The 17968-nt window shown below is 40.9% G+C and overlaps 1 protein-coding gene across 2 annotated transcripts in view; it reads left to right on the top strand.

Annotated features, from left to right (window-relative positions):
- Positions 1-12012, top strand: part of dachb (dachshund b) — a 58388-nt gene extending 46376 nt beyond the window's left edge. Inside the window, exons 8-12 of one of the 2 annotated variants that reach the window (XR_014596535.1) lie at positions 1853-1953; positions 2113-2260; positions 2347-2530; positions 4607-4672; positions 10583-10656. Coding sequence is in view for 1 of the 2 variants with exons in the window: in XM_084002393.1 (XP_083858519.1) it covers positions 1853-1953; positions 2113-2260; positions 2347-2514; positions 4607-4672; positions 10583-10620 (521 nt within the window). In the remaining variant the exon portion in view is untranslated. Of the gene's footprint in view, positions 1-1852; positions 1954-2112; positions 2261-2346; positions 2531-4606; positions 4673-10582 lie in introns of both variants that reach the window. The other variant, XM_084002393.1, reaches the window with a different exon arrangement.
- The last annotated feature ends 5956 nt before the right edge of the window (positions 12013-17968 follow it).

The following is a 17968-nucleotide window of genomic DNA, read 5'->3' as shown; positions in this document are numbered from 1 at the left end:
CATGAGACTACGTTTTTACACAAATATTTAGTCGTTAAAATCATAAATAGAATTTGTTCGGTTGACGACAAATCTGATTATTCCTCTCGCCGTGAATACGTTTGCTTTTTAATGCGGTCACATAAAATGTATTAATTAACGTCATTAACACTAAAATCTGTTTGCGTCTCCGCTGCTGCTTTTTCAAAATAAAAGCACTTGACAGAGCCACAGTGAAAGGTTTTTTTCTTCCTCCCCATCATCGTTTTATAATCCTCTCGTCTCTCTCCTCCTTTTTAATCCTTTTAAAACGCTCCCTCCTTCCTCTTCACACCTCCTTCTTTTATTTCATCCCAGTTTTCTACCGTTTGTCCTCTAAACGTTCAACTTCTCATCCAGGAAGGAATGAAAGGAAAACAGGAAATACAATCACAAGTGAAGGAAGCTTTTTATATTCATACAAAGATCAATAATTCATATTTTTGCAGACAAAGTGGAGGTTTATTAGTGTTATTGTTTTATGTTAAGGACGAGGATGAGATTTTAAATCAAAAGAAATAAAGGTGTTGAAATAAAGTGAGACAGAATGAAGGTTGTAAAGATGAAGACGAGGGCGAGAAAAGGTGACGAAGAGCGATTATGAGAGGGAGGAAGGAGGCGGAGTAAAGGGATGTATGGATGAAGTGGCAGATAGGGGATGTGTGTGTGTGTGAGAGTGTGTGTGTGTGTTAGGGTGTGTGTGAGAGTGTGTGTGTGTGTGTGAGTGCATCTTAATCAGCGTTAATTTCACAGCAGAGTTAACCCAGTTGTCAGTGTGTTCGGCATTAAGGGCTGATCAGACACTGTGACGCAGTCTCGATGAACACACACACACACACACACACACACATCAAGGATGTCTTTAATCCTTGCCAATTAGTACGACACATGATTGTCTGAATACTAACGACCTCCGTGTGTGTGTGTGTGTGTGTGTGTAATTGATTTCTCTGATGCTGCTTCGTTGACTTTTATGCCATAGTAAACATCAACATTTCATAAACTTCCCTGGAAACTGGTCGTAACGTATCGCTGACGGGAAACTTCAACGCTTTTCTTACTTTAAAAGGAAACGTGAGATCTCTCTATCGCAGTTTTGTGTTATTTCTGCAGCTATGTTTAAAAACGTGATGGCATTCCACAAAAACTCTCATATTACCAAATGTTCATATAGTATCATGTCATAAGAGACAAAAATGATTGGATAGTATGCCATAGAAATCACAATCTGATGTCATTAAAAAAGCATATATTAAATCATAAAAGGTCATAATAACAATGACGCCATAATTAATGTCCTCATATCCTATAAAAGAAATCACAGAATGTCACATAACAAATCACAGTAGCTAACCTAAATGTAGTGTGTGTAGTAGCCATAGAGAACGTCACATTATAGTATGTGATAAAACATGTAATTAACGTGTTAAAGTACATCATGAATGTCATATAACATGTCATAAAACATTGTATGTAAAAACAACAACAGTATATTATGTCATAAAATGTTAGAGGTGTGTCATGAAAGTCGTAGTACAGTAAGTCTAAAATATATATATTTATAAAAACAATGTTTAATATGTAAAAAATGTATAGTATGGAAAATCATTTCTAGTATGTAAAAAAAGTTAGAGTATAGTATGTTAAAAAATGTATATACGTCTAAAAAAGTTATAGAATAGTATGTCAGGAAAAAAAGGTTAGTACGTGTAAAACAAAAAAATCCTAGTGTCGTGTGTTGAAAAGGTGTGATGAAAAAGTCCCAGTGTGTAAAATAATGTGATATGAAGTGTATGAAGCAGGTTAATGTTTTTACAACATGTCGTCCTCACAGAAGAGTCCTCGCTGGGACAGGCCCTGCCCCCCGGATTCCCTGCTCCCTTCCTATTCGCTGACGGCCTGTCATCGGTGGAGACCCTGCTCACTAACATCCAGGTACCGTCGACACATCGTGTTAATACATGATCAACGAGGAGTATTGACATTCTTTATTGTGACCGTGGTGTGTTACAGGCATGCAGACGGTGTAATAATCAGCCTGTAGTTGTACTAGTGTAGTCTGTGTTGACCCTGATCTGGTCTGATGTGGTCCAGGGTCTGCTGAAGGTGGCGGTGGAGAACGCCCGGGTCCAGGACAAACAGATCCAGGCGGAGAAGAGGGAGCTGAAGATGGAGCTGTACAGAGAGAGGGAGATGAGGGAGAGTCTGGAACGGCAGCTCACCTCCGAGCTGCAGAGCAGAGGTGAGGACGTCACACTATATCGTACGTTACATCCTGGTACTTTCCCCCTCCTCCTCCTCCTCATCCTCCACCTCCTCCTCCTCCAGCCTCCATCCAGAAGCGTCTGAAGAAGGAGAAGAAGGCCAAGCGGAAGCTGCAGGAGGCGCTGGAGTTTGAGTCCAAGCGGAGGGAGCGGGTGGAGGACGCCCTGAAACACTCGTCCTCTTCCTCCCCGTCTCCGGAGCCGCTGCACCCCGCCAACAACAACAAGAATGGTACGACCCGACGCTGGTTCGTTTAAGATTTATCACCTTTATCTCACGTTTACCGTTGTTTCCCACTAGTTTGGTAACGATCGTCATTCTCTTCCTCTGTATGTTTTCTTGGTCTTTTCATGATTTTGCAAAAAAACTGTATTACAACGTTTTTCTGTTACTTTTTTTACTACTTTTATTGTGAGGTTTTTTCACTGCGTTTATTCCATTACTTTTCACAAATCTTTGGTGACTTTTTTTTCACAATACAGTCAAAATAAATTCATGAAAAATTCATAAAAAATATTAAAAAGTCCTTTGCTGCATGTCACATTCCTTCTCTCTCCCATGCTTCCTCTCTGTCCACTGCTGAATAAAAAGTTCTCTACGTTGGAAGAATATCTTAAATCTTTTTTCGAAAAAAGTCTTACAAAAGCATGTCGAAAATTCACGACAAAGTCAGTCAAAATTAATTGTTGAAATATTCCTAAAAAATATTAAAAAGTCATAAGAATCGCGCATATCGCTTGTAGCGCCAAGTCTGGGTGTAGTGAGTCCAAAACAGGCATAAAAAGACACGGTCAAATTTTTCGGGGGAAGAAAAAGTCATACTATAGCATATCGAAAATAAAGTGAAAAATCGACAAAATAAATAAAATGTTGTAAAAATGATTTAAAAGTCATGACAGATGCTTGTATATCCCCTGTCAGTCAAAGTCTGAGAGTAGTGAGTCCAAATAAGCCATGAAAAGGGTCAATGATGGCTGTCAGGTGGTCTAGTGGTTAGAGTGCATGCCATTTACCCATGTAAACATATATGCAGATGACACCGGTTCGAATCCTGCCTGGAGGTCCTTTGCTGCATGTCACGTCCCCATCTCTCTCACATGTTTCCTCTCTGTCCACTGCTAAATAAAAAGTTCTCTTCGTTAAACCTTTTTTCGAAAAAAGTCATACATGTCGAAAATTCACGACAAAGTCAGTCAAAATTCATTCTTGGAATATTCCTAAAAAATATTCAAAAGTCATAAAAATCGCTCATATCGCTTGTCGCGCCAAGTCTGAGTGTAGTGAGTCCAAAACAGGCATAAAAAGCCACGGTCAAATTTTTCGGGGGGAAAAAAAGTCATACGAAAAAAAGTGAAAAATCGACAAAATTCATAAAATGTTGTAAAAATGATTCAAAAGTCATAACATATGCTTGTATATCCCCTGTCAGTCAAAGTCTGAGTGTAGTGAGTCCAAATAAGCCATGAAAAGGATAAGTCATATTTCCTTAAAAAAAGGTCATACTATAGCATGTCGAAAATTCATGAATAAGTCAATTAAGATAAATTCGTAAAAAATATTATAAAGTCATAAAAATCGCTCATATCGCTTGTCGCGCCAAGTCTGGTTGTAGGGAGTCCAAAACAGGCGTAAAAAGCCATGGTCAAATTTTTCAGGGAAAAAAAAAAGTCATACTATAGCATGTCGAAAAAAAGTGAAAAATCGACAAAATTCATAAAATGTTGTAAAAATTATTTAAAAGTCATAACATATGCTTGTATATCGCGTGTCAATCAAAGTCTGAGTGTAGTGAGTGCAAATAAGTCATAAAAAGTCATGGTCAAATAAAAAAGAATTCATGAAAAAGCCAAAGTAAATTCATAAAAAATTCGTAAAAAATATTAAAGTCATAAAAATTGCTTGTATCTCTTGTCAAGCCAAAAAAGTAGTTTTTTCGTGTTGAAAAAAGTCATGAAAAAAAGTAGTGACTTATTCATGACTTTTTTTCTGACATACTGCTGAACTATTACTTTTTTCGTGGCTTTTTTCAACGTATCATACCTTGAATATTTTTAAACACACTGTACTTTACTACTCAGACTTTTTATGACATGTTAGACTTTGACTGAAGTGTTATTATCATATATATCAATCTGACTAATAACAGACCTTATGTTTCCTTTATATACACTTGTTAACATCCTATAGTTCTCTCCTCTGGACAAATGGCTGTTATTTAATTCAGTTTTGTGTTGGACCTGCACACGGTTACAAGGTGCTATTTGTTTAGCTTTTTATTGGCCGACCCACTGAGATTCTGTCTTGTCTTTGTGTTTAATTCCAGACGCCGCTGTAGCCGACGATAAACCTGAACTTAATGGAAACCAGCAAGACAACGGCGCTGTACAAGGTACTTCAACACACACACACACACAATAAAAAAATATCATAAAACACACAGTCAGACCCATGTCCACACACACACACACACACACACACACACACACACACACACACACATTAACAGATATGACACGATACACAAGTGTGTTCAAAGGCAGAGTTACAAACACGTGGTAGGCATATGTGTGTGTGTGTGTGTGTGTGTGTGTGTTGGGGCCCACGCTGGATTAGTGCAGACATTAAGCAGACACAGAGACACTGTGGCCTCCCTTTGAAGTGTACACCTTATCAGACACACATGTGAGTGTGTGGAAATCTCTCATTGAGCTCGAGTCAGCGCCGGTATTTGTGTTTGTGCCGAGGACCTCGAGGGTCGGAGCGGAAAAACGTCGCAGTATAAGAAGACGGAGTATACTACAACTTTCAACGTACTATATAGTTTGTCATCTACAGGGTTCCTACACCTTTTCCAAAGTCAAATTCAAACACTTCCAGGTGCATTTCCATGCTTTTCCAGCCCCTTCCAGCTGTGGTAAACTCCATATTTGTATCAATCCAATGGTCAGTATTCAGTCTACTTATTCTGTCACTTGTTCATCACATTAAATGAGATGTTATTGTCCTCTAAACAACCAACATGATGTTTGGAGACAGCTTTTTACAGAAGGACCACAAATGAAAGGAAAACTAATTCCACTAACAGATCCACAGAAATATAATCACCAACTATTTTCATCATCTGTTCATCATCAAAAGGCATTTTTCATAAAGAAATGTCAGGAAATGCTGTTTTCAGTCCCTCAAATATGGAGATCTTCTTTTCTCTGTTCTATCATAGATGTCATCACATACAACACACATTTCATGACCTTTATTCTACATCCAAGCACTAAAACTCAAGTGTTTTCAAGGATTTCCAGCTCCGGTAGAACCCTGCATGTTGGACAACAGTAGAGTCAGCAGGCAGTATCACTAATTTTAATTATAGTACGTTAAATATTATACCTTCTCACGTGTTCCAAAAATTGCAAACATACACTCGATTTCCAAAAATGTTTTCTCAATATTTTAGTTTCTCGGAGGGTTAAGAAGAAATGAGCTTAAAGTGATGGACGCGGGTGATGCATTATGCCAACGAGTGTCCTTACAAGTACAGTACTAAAGTGTGTGTGTGTGTGTGTGTGTTAGTATGCATGTGTCGTCGCTTTCCACCAGCTGTGCTCAGTCCTCCCTGACATTGAAAACCTTCACTTGAAACTGTGTGTGTGTGTGTGTGTGTATAAATGAATATCTATAGGCAGACGCACACTCAACCTGTGTTTGTGTGTGTGTGTGTGTGCACTCTGTACCTGTAGGTGTGTGTTTGATTCACTCTCTGGTGAGACGGGGAACTCTAATTAGCTCTCTCTCCTCTTTAGACCCCTTTTAGATCCCCTCTCTTCTGCAAGCCAAGCACTCTGACACACACACACACACACACACACACACACCTGATTTCATTAATGTTGATTGGTCCAGTAGGACCCCTTTGCTGCCTTGCTCTCTTTCTCTCACACACACACACACACACACACACACACACACACACACACACACACACACACACACACACACTCCTGCCATAAAAGCGTTTTGCACCTACGGAGGTTTACCTCTCTCACCTTCCACACTCTTAATTAACGAGTGAGGAGGAAAAAACTGCTGAACACAAAGAAAGACGTTGCATTACAATCAGAAAGAGAGGGAGAGAGAACGAGGAGCAGGGGAGAGGGGGAGGCAGGAAGGGGGAGGGAGGGAGGAGAAGGGAAAAAAAGGAGAGACGTGGGGTTAAAAAGAAAAAAAAGATCGGTTTCACTCGTCTCTTTTAAAGCCGGACGGACTAATTAGCTGGGATAGATGGGAGAGGAGGAGGAGAGGAGGAAAAGTGGAGGAGGAAGAGGAGAGGAGGAGGAGAAGAGGAGGAGGAAGAGGAGAGGAGGAGAAGTGGAGGAGGAAGAGGAGAGGAGGAGGAGAAGAGGAGGAGGATGAGAAGAGGAGGAGGATGAGGAGAGGAGGAAGAGGAGAGGAGGAGGAAGAGGAGAGGAGGAGGATGAGAAGAGGAGGAGGATGAGGAGAGGAGGAAGAGGAGAGGAGGATGAGAAGAGGAGGAAGAGGAGAGGAGGAGGAAGATGAGAAGAGGAGGAAGAGGAGAGGAGGAGGAAGATGAGAAGAGGAGGAGGAGACGTGGAGAAGGTCTCTAGTTCCTCCACATAGTCTGGTCTGGTCTCTGGACTCATGTGGTCTACTATCTAGACCTCTGGGGGACCACAGACCGTCAGGACGAGGATCCCAACGCTGATTGGTTTTCACTCGAGTTTAAATATTTCAACTCACACAAATAAATAAAAAATGTGCTTTTCTTGTGTGAAACCTTAAGAAGGGACGACAACACGGGAAGAAAAGCAGGAATGAAAGATCAGCATATAAGGAGGGAAAGGAGGACAGGAGAGCGAGGGGGAGGAGCAGGGCGAGGAGGAGGGGGAGGAGGAGGGGGAGGAGGGGCAGATTCCTCAGGAGGAAGTTGAAAAATGTGACCTTGTTCCGAGACCTGGTGACATTTCCTCCACCCAGCTGATCGAGATTTAACAAGGCAGGTCAGCGTCATTTTTAACCAGGACAGTCACACACACACACACACACACACACACACACACACACACACACACACACACACACACACACACACACACACACACACACACTGTGACAGATGGAGGTATGAGTGGAGGGAAAACAGGGTTGCCAGGTCAAAATGGAGAGGAGGAGGAGGAGGAGGAGGAAACGGGGAAAATCAGTTAAAAAAATAAAATGCAAATCAATGAATAGACAATTAAAAAATAGAAAAAGGCTGAAGTGAAAAATGTAAATTATTTATTTATGAATATGATTTGAACAAAAATATCTTTCATTTAGCAAAACTCACTTCCTTTTCAACTAAAAGCAAAGTAAATGACAGAAAACAGGAGAACAGATTCACCTCCTCTACACTTCCTATTTGTTTACAAGATTTACACCAAAAGTAAAAACAGCTGCCGACCAATCAGCAGCCACCGCCTGCAAAAACTCACGGTAGACAAAGAGGACACCCAAACAGGAACAAGGTACCTTGTTCTGTTGGTCACGACCTGAAGGTCAAAGGTGAGGGCTGGAACGTAGACGGGAATGAGGATGACATCACTGCCGCCGCCGAACCAAACCGCTCGTCCACCTCACCGTCGTTTCTCCCCACACTGGTGAACAAGACGGCGAGATACTTGTGACCGGGACCCGGGTCCAGGTCCAGGTCCAGGTCCAGTCCACCTGTGGAGGAGTGGAAACATGTGCGGTTAATTATGAATCTCAAAATAGAACAACCTAAAACAGTCTACGTTAATGAATGGGATTAATTATTCTGAAATATAACCAGACTGATGCTGGACGCCTAATATTTGAGATATAATCATATATTAACATTAAAACAATCCATGTTCTCCACTATAAAGGCTATAACCACCAAATAATGGCAGAAAATATGAACTTATATTTTTACTTGAGGTGAAACAATTAATTAATTAAATCCAGATATTGTCTGGTTCCAGCTCCATGTGGACATGACGATCATGGATCTGGTGGATTATCAAAGCTGTGAAAATAGACTATAGATTTACACTGCAATAAAAGTAAGAGGTAAAGTGTTAAAGTAACCTTTAAGAATATTTTGATAATATTGTTATTCAGGCTTATTTTTGCATTTTTAACGTGTAATTTTCATCATTGCCATCTCATCTTAATATTTTCAGTTTAATATTGTTGTAAATTGAATATCATTTGGTTTTGGGTTGCTGGCCGAGCAAAACAAGACATTTAAAATGTCAACTTAGAATGGGAAATAATCATGGGAATTTATTAAATTTATTTTTTGGCATTTCAGCAGCAGTGGGAAGTATTTGTGGTTCACTTTTCATTCAATTAATCAATTATTAATATATTTATTATTATTATTATTATTATTATTATTATTAAGTCGAAACTTCAGGTATCTGTACTATTTATAGCTTTTTCTAATTTTGTCTCTTGTTTTATCAGTACATTTTAAAACATCTGTACTTTCTAATCCTGACATTTTATTTTAATGTTTGAGGGAAATTATCGATTTTTAAAAAAAATTTTTTTTTTACAAATTATTGATATGACAACAGATTCAGGAAGACTGGCAAAAAACAAAAACAAAACAAAAATCAGCCAGTAGAAATATCCTTCATAGGGACTTTTTTCCCTATTTTTCCCTTTTTTTGAGTATATTTGAACACCAGTACCTGTACTTCTACTGTACTAGTACACTAATGTTTGTAGTTTTGACTCATTTAGAGAAGTAGCATGCAACAACGAACCCAGACAGAAAAGGACAACCGACGTTGAACCCCGATGACGTTAAAGTGTGAAGTTACCAAATCAAAGTGGAGATATAGCAGAAGGCCTAAAAAGAGGAGAGGAAGAAGAAAGGAAGAGGACAGGAGAGGACAGGGAGAAGAATGGGTCGGGATAAAAATAATACGAGGGTAACAGATAGAGGACAGCGGGGAGCAGAGGGGAGGTGAGGAGGAGGAGGAGGAGGGGATGCATGTAGAATAGAGGGATGAAAGAGGAGCAGAAGGAGGGGGTCTGAGTGATAAAAATAGGGAAGGGCAGGAGATGAGAGCGATGAAGAGGAGGAGGGAAGGCAGGGAATATGAAGGAGGAAACGAGGGGCCGAGTGCGAGATGAAAGAGAAATTTAAGATTTCTTTATTCCAACACAGAAACCTGTTTCACATCTTAAAAAAACATGAATAGAGGACAAAAGTAGAGCGAGGTGACGACGAAGAGGAGAGGAAGATGAGTAAGACAGTGGTGGAGGGCAAAGAGAGAGAGAGGGGAAGAGGAGGGAGGCAGGGCAGGTTTATGGTTGCTGTTATGCAGAAATGTAAACACTTTGCAACGTTCGCAGAAAAACAATGACACCGCAGGGAGAGGAAGGCGTGCACGTGTGAGTGTGTGTGTGTGTGTGTGCACGTGCTCCTGGATGGGTGGGTGCAGCAACAGCACTACGGGGAGCGGAAGGAGAACGACGGAGGTGAAATGAGAGAGAGAGATGAGGTTTCTATCATAAACGATGTGAAAAACAAAACACCGACATCCTGCTTCAATAATCACGAGTGTGAAGTTCCCGCACCAACGCCAGAGTTCAGAGGTCGCTCGTAAAGAAATACATAAGTGACGTCTGATTATTATTATTATCTCCAACGGACATTTTCTCAAGCAATTAAAAAGCTTCTCAAATGTGACCTTTTGCCAATTTCTATGACAGCAAATTAAAAATAATATGTATGTGTATTGGACACAATCTTCCAAACAATTGTTGAATTATCAGAGAAAATCATTAGAATAAAATCAAAAAGATTGCCCTGACTTGTAACACGGTAAAAGTCGGTAAAGCTCGTTAAGTTTAAAACGCAGAATTAAAAAATAAAAATAAAAATGGAAAACACGGAATTTGGGTAGAAATAAAACAGAATTTGGAAAAATTCTCACAGGAAACACGAAAATTTGGGGAAAAAAATAAAATGGAATTTAGAAAAATTTAAATAAAAAAAAAAAAAGTAATTTGGGGAAAATATAAAACAAAATTTAGAAAAATTTAAATAAAAAAACTATTTGGGACAAAAAACAAAACAGAATTTAGAAAAAAAAAGTAATTTGAGAAAAAATAAAACAGAATTTAGAAAAATTTAAACGAAAAAAAAAAACAGAATTGGGGGAAAAAGTGAATTTAGAAAAATTTAAACGAAAAAAAAAAAACGGAATTTGGACGAAATTACAAGCTTGTTTATTAACGGCTTATTTTGTGCTCTTACTTTCAGACTCCCGGTCGTTTCTGAAGACCCCCATGATGTTCTAGAAGGAAGAAGCCCACACACCACCACCACCACCACCATCCCCCCTCCCCCCCGCACAGAAGAACTCAACCAGCCGCGTCACCACGGCAACGCCCTCCCCAGGCAGGAACTCCAGACTGTTTGATGTTGCTGTGACACCGATGAGACTACTAGGAGGGCACAAAACCCCGGATCTGGACTCGCTGGGGTCGTCTCTCTCTCTACTTCTTTCTTCTTCTTTTTAGACAAACTTCACTCCATCACCTCGGTTTCTCTCCCTGCACCGAACTTCTCTCATCCTGTCTTCGTTTCAAAACAACTCAATAATAGAAATCACGGAGGAAGAAGCCACCGCGAGGCAAACGGACCGGACTAAGTGGGATCAAGACTTTTTTTTAAAAAATGGTCCAATCACACGACGTTTGATTGGTGACGACAAAGATGAAAGACTTGTTAAAAAAAAGATTAAAATCTCTTCTGGATCGGACCTCTGATTGGACAGTAATGAGCGAATCAGAGGAGCTCTGGACCGGAGGAGGACGAAGAAGTGTGATAAAAAAAAACATGAAGAAGGGGAGAAAAACAAGTTGGGAGGCTATTTCTGTCTCAAGTTTCATTCAGTTTTAGTTTTCCGTACAGAGACTGCAAAGAATGCATGGGAAAACTTTTCTCTTATGTTGTCGTTTGGCTTATTTTATCCTCCGTACCTTCAACTCTCTTCTTCCTTCTCGGCTTCCTTCCTCTCATCTTCCTCTTATAACTCTTCTGTATCTCTTTGTTTTCTCCCTCTCTCTGTGAGGAGGCATTACTCTGAACATGTTGGATGCAGCTTTTCGATGTATGAAGTATTTTCTATCACCCTTAACAACCTGTGGAAACAGTTTCTCAAATGATGGAAAAGTAAAAAAAAAAAAAAAAAAAAATCACAAACCCTTTTTTTATTACAATGGAGTGATTTTTAGACACGATATTATATCCTAAAAAAGAAAAAGATAAAAAAAAGGTACGTTGAATTCTCTTCCTTGACTATGGACCTTTTCACCTTTGCCCCCCCTCCACGTTCCCAGGACCAGGACTCCCAGGACCAGGACTCCCAGGACCAGGAAGTCGTTCTGGTGTTAAAGACGTGGAGCGCTTGATTCATCCGTTTTTAAATCCTCACGTTCCAGAAACTTTCCTTCTACTGATCCCAGATCACCCCTCCCTTATAGTGACAACGAGTACTTCAAGTGTTGAAATCAAGCGCTCCTCGGCTCTGACAGAAGAAAACCTTTTATTCCTGATTTCTGACCTATAAGAGTGCAGACTGTTGTGTTGCCGTTTTGTTTATTCCACTGTGTGTTTTATTTGTTTGTTTATTTGCTGATTACTATTTGAAATGTGTGCGGGAGGGAGGGAGGGTTGAGGGTTTAAAGGGATATTCTGTGTAGATAGAAACATTCACCGTTTTATTGTTTTTGTTTTATTTGTATTATTATTATTATTTTCCTCCTCAGTCTGTCACTGTTCTCTGGGTTTGAGCTGACTGCAAATATACAGTATTATAATGACTGTGGTGTCGTGGTTTCACACACACACACACACACACACACACACACACACACACACACACACACACACACACACACAGCAGACGTGTAACTTCATCGTATCTTAATTACGTGAAATATGAGGTGACACAAAATGGGCAACCATATTTTAAAGGTTAGTGTTGAGTAATAAAAAACAAATACATCTTTTAAAAAAATGTAGATTAATCCACCGTAGAAAATAGTCCCAAACAAATGCTCCATTTCCTTCCGTTTGTTCCCTTAAAGTAAATGAGCAGCTTTTTATTTAGGAAATTAATGAGACTTTTACAGATTTATATTACGAGTGGGAAGCAAAGACACTGAGAGAGACAGACAGGTGAAGTATTGAGAGACAGACAGGTGAAGTATTGATAGACAGACAGGTGAAGTATTGAGAGACAGACAGGTGATGTATTGAGAGACAGACAGGTGAAGTCTTGAGAGACAGACAGGTGAAGTCTTGAGAGACAGACAGGTGAAGTCTTGAGAGACAGACAGGTGAAGTCTTGAGAGACAGACAAGTTGTTGCAAATGAACAAGAAATTAAAGGTTTGAAATTCAGCCGTTGCCGTGGTTTTCCGGGATTTTAATACACACACACACACTGTGGTATTCTGGTAATGCATTGTGTGCACACACACACACACACACACACACACACACACACACACACACACACACACACACACGTTCCATTTAGACTGTATATTTACTCTGCATTACGAGGTTAATGAGGTGAAGCCTCTCTCTCTCTCTCTAATGGACCTCTACCTCTCTCGTCCTCATCCCTCTTTAATTCTCTCTCACCTCCGTCACTCGTCTCTCTCTCCCTCTTCTCTCCCACACAATCACTCCTCGTGTCACTCTTTTGATCTTTGCTTCCCCTTCTCTCCCTCCCTCCCTCCATCTCTCTCCGTTTACCAAATAGCTGATGTCACTTTTTCCATTTCGCCCCTAATGGAGGCAGAAACACAGAGCGATGGACTGAGAGGAGAAAACAGGCCGGGATGAAGAGGGATGGATGAGGAGGCGACGAGGAGGGATGAAGAGGTGACACGGGAGGGGGGAGGAAGAAAGGGGGAGGTGGGGGGGGATGATGGACAGACAGGGGGAGAGAAAGAGATGCAACATGATGAAATGATGGAGAGAGGGAGGGGGAAGCAGAGGATGATGGGTAATGAAAAGATAAAAAGTGAGAAAACATGTCTGGGACAAAGAGTGACCCTTCATATAAAAGGTTTGTTATTGATTTTTAAAGGGGAAGTACACCCAAAAAAAACTTTTTACAAAGTCAAATTCAAGCATTTCCAGGTGCATTTCCATGCTTTTCCAGCACCTTCCAGCTGTGGTAAACTCCATATTTGTATCAATCCAATGGTCAGTATTCAGTCTACTTATTATGTCACTTGTTCATCACATTAAATGAGATGTTATTGTCCTCTAAACAACCAACATGATGTTTGGAGACAGCTTTTTACAGAAGGACCACAAATGAAAGGAAAACTAATTCCACTAACAGATCCACAGAAATATAATCACCAACTATTTTCATCATCTGTTCATCATCAAAAGGCATTTTTCATAAAGAAATGTCACAAAATGCTGTTTTCAGTCCCTCAAATATGGAGATCTTCTTTTCTCTGTTCTATCATAGATGTCATCACATACAACACACATTTCATGACCTTTAGTCTACATCCTGGACAAAACAAACTATCACAATATCTAAATAATAAAGTGATTTAGGAGGTTTATGGAAACTAAGTGGCGGATGTTCGATGGACGATGTCAGTAACCCTGGTGTGGTGCTTGTCGTACATCACTTGTATTGATATTTTCATACAACTACAGGTAACGGACAATAAGAGTTTCCTGTCTTACTGTAAATACGTTATCGAGCAGCAGCTGATGTTATCCTGCTGAAAAGGCAGAAACATCTGCTATTCATCAGTATTTCATATCTATTTGAAGAACAATTCTGCCTCAACGTAAATATTAAATATAAATATTATCGGCCTCATAACTAGAAAGATGTCAAAACAAAAAGGGACATGGATGAAATGACGGAAAGTGATGATTCGAACACAAACACACAAAAATAATCAACATGAAAGGAAATAAAAGGAGGGATGAAACAAGAAGGTGGGATGGAAAAAAGAGTAAAAACGGCTGAATGAAATGATGGAAGGAGGAAGAGAACAGAGACATTCCCAGACAGAGCAGCCAGGCTGTTAAAACACACACACAAACACACACACACACACACACACACACACACACACACACACACACACACACACACACACACACACACCTCCCTCTGTCATTAGTCTTCATTAGAGTCTTTATGAGGAAAATTAGAAAGGGAGTTTCCTCCCAAACTGAGCCCTGGGGTCCAACCTGCTGGTGTGTGTGTGTGTGTGTGTGTATATCATACATACACACACAAACACATGCTCGTGATAATCCTGTGTGTTTTCATGACAAAGGAGATTTGGACGGCGACTTGAAATGAGGAATAAAATGGACGGAGAGAATGTTAAAGATCGTTCCCAAAGTCAAATTCAAGCACTTTTACAGCATTTCAAGATGCATTTTCCTGCTTTTCCAGCACCTTCCAGCTGTGGTAAACTACATATTTGTATCTAATACAATACTCACAGTACACACACACACAATAAATACTTGTCATTGGTCGGCATCAGTCGTTTATTCTTGCCGGAGCGAGGGATTTGTTTTTGTTCTTCCTGTCATTCGCCGATTTGACTTGATGGATGGTGGGTGGTGACGCAAAACACCTGCCCCACACACACACACACACACACACACACACACACACACACGCACACACGCACACGCACACACGCACACACACACACACGCACTCACACACACGCACACTCACACACACGCACACACACACACACGCACTCACACACACGCACACACACGCACACACACACACACACACACACACACACACACACACGCACACACACACACACACACACACACACACACACACGCACACACACACACACGCACTCACACACACGCACACGCACACTCACACACACGCACACACACACACACGCACTCACACACACGCACACACACACACGCACACACACGCACACACACACACACACACACACACGCACACACACACACACGCACTCACACACACGCACACACACACACACACACACACACACACACACGCACACACGCACACGCACACACACACACACGCACTCACACACACGCACACGCACACTCACACACACGCACACACACACACACGCACTCACACACACGCACACACACGCACACACACACACACACACACTCACACAGTACATGATGCTTTTGATTTGATTATTTTATTGTTTTTCTCTAAATAAAGATTTATCCGTGACGCGATAAAAATATTTGTTTAATAACAAAACGTTTTAAGTATATTTCGATGATTATCTGAATATTATCGTGGATTATTATATTTTGTCAGGATAACTGTGACTTCAATCTTTTATTATGTGTAAGACAACATCAGGTTTGACTTTGCTTTACTAACTTTATAAACAAAATGTAAAGAAAATAAATAAATGCATAGTTAAACATATTATTGGTAAAAAAAACTTTCAAAATTAACTAAATTAAATTATAATTTCAGGCGTAAACCTTTTTAATGTTGCAACAAATTGATCAAAACTCATGCAGGAATAAAAATGTAAATATGGAGGGAAAATAGACCTGAATACACACACACAGACACACACAGACACACACACACACACACACATGCTTGACCTCCTACGTGGCCTGCAGAGTAAACAACAGTTTATCTCCATAGAGGACAAGCGGACAGCAGCAGCACAGAGAACATGAGGATGTGACCCTGAGGGCCGCGGGTTCAGATCCCACTGAGGGAGCTGGGAAATGTGAGCGCCGCTCTCCCTCCCTAACCAGCAACCACCGAACCCTTGAGCAAGAGTAACACATCTCACACACAGACACAAACCTCAACTAATGGGAGTATTAAATCTGCGACTTTCCGGTGTCGTCGCCGCGGCGACCGGCCACAAACGGCCATCGACTTTTCCGTAGCAATCAAACGACCCCGACGACACCGAAGCGCTCCGTCTCCGTGTGTCGCCGTGGACGACAGGATGTGAATATCATCAAGCCAGAAATGTTGGGACTATTTCTGTCAGTGCTGGATTCTGGGGGTGGGAATGTGTGTGTGTGTGTGTGTGTGTGTGTGTGTGTGTGTGTGTGTGTGTGTGTGGTCCATATGGCATCATGGGAAAGAGAAAGTCTCACACACACACACACACTGGATAATGACAAAACTGGACTCTTCAGATTGATACCAAATTAGAAACTGTGTTTTGTTTTTTCCAAACGGAGCTAGAGGAGTTTGGCAGGCGGGATGAACACTTGATGAGGGGGAGAGGGGGGAGAGAGGGGGGGAGAGAGTGAGGTGGAGATGTATCTGTGGGGACTCGTGTTGTTTTAGCTGGACGACCTTGGATTCCTTCTTGACCTTGACAAAGATAGCAGCTGGCCGTCTCGTACGTTTTGGTTTGGGCGATCTGAAAGCAGATGGAGGGAGGAAGGAGAGAGAGAGCGACCTCCCTGGAAGGAAAGAGGAAGTGACAGACCCCGAAGTCGATTCTTTTTCTTTTCCTTTTTGTTCCATTAAACGTTTCATCCAAAATAAAGCTTCCACTCCGACTGAGGAAGAAAGAGGAAAGTAAACCCAGTTTGGCCGAGCTGCGTTCTTTTAACTTTCATGCCAAGAAAAAACACTTTGAATTTAGTTCAAAGGGAGAAAAGTTATGAGCTGGTCAACTTTGGACAAAATAAAGAAAACTTTGTGCACATTGTCTGATTATTGAGGGATGATGTCATCAAGTTACCATCATGAGATCGCGCTTTAAACTTAACGGAACATTTAGCTTAAACACGTCTACTGTTAACGTATTTTAGGTAACGTTTAACGTTTAACGTATCAGGTAACCCGCCTTAAACAGCTCAATAAAAATCTTCCTTTTCGTACGAAAAGTCGCAAACGAACACGTTAGCATAATATCCGCTGAGCCGCTAGCATACGTAAGCTTCTAACGAGTGGCTGGAATTTATTTCATCGCTATTCCTGAGCAGAACAACTCCCAGTATCTGGTTATGGTAAAAAAAAAAAAAGGGCGGGGCATTTCTGACAAACACACCAAGAGGCTGACCAATCAGAGCGGAGTGGGCTTTTTAGGAGGGAGGGGCTGCAGCCCGAAATAAAGCGTTAAAATATGTAGAAGCAACCTGAAAACACAAGGATCCACAATAGGATAAGCACTTTTCAAGCACTTCAAGGTGCATTTCCATGCTTTTCCAGCACCTTCCAGCTGTGGTAAACTACATATTTGTATCAAGCACTTTTCAAACCTTGAAAACGCCACACTAAAAAGTGTTTTCAAGGATTTCCAGCACCCGTAGCAACCCTGTTTATCAGCAGTCTAAAACATTGCATTTTTTATTCGCACGCGATGAAATCTTATAAATGAATAAATCATTTCAGCCGGTGTTTCCTCCCTTTGTGGGTCTGGAGACATTAAAAAATGAAAGTTTGCTTCATAACCTCGGTTATTAAAAGGTTAAGATGCTCTTACTCTCTTATGACCAAACAACACAGAACAGATTTGTGAGACAATGATTGCAAAAATAGCAAAGAGACTCCACAGGGGAGGGAGAGTGATGGATGGATGGAGGGATGATGTGAGCGGAGAGAGGGAGGGAGGGCGAG

The sequence above is a fragment of the Eutrigla gurnardus genome (assembly GCF_963514095.1).
Source record: "Eutrigla gurnardus genome assembly, chromosome: 23".
Classification (NCBI taxonomy): domain Eukaryota; kingdom Metazoa; phylum Chordata; class Actinopteri; order Perciformes; family Triglidae; genus Eutrigla; species Eutrigla gurnardus.
This window is presented reverse-complemented; position numbering and strand designations above follow the sequence as displayed.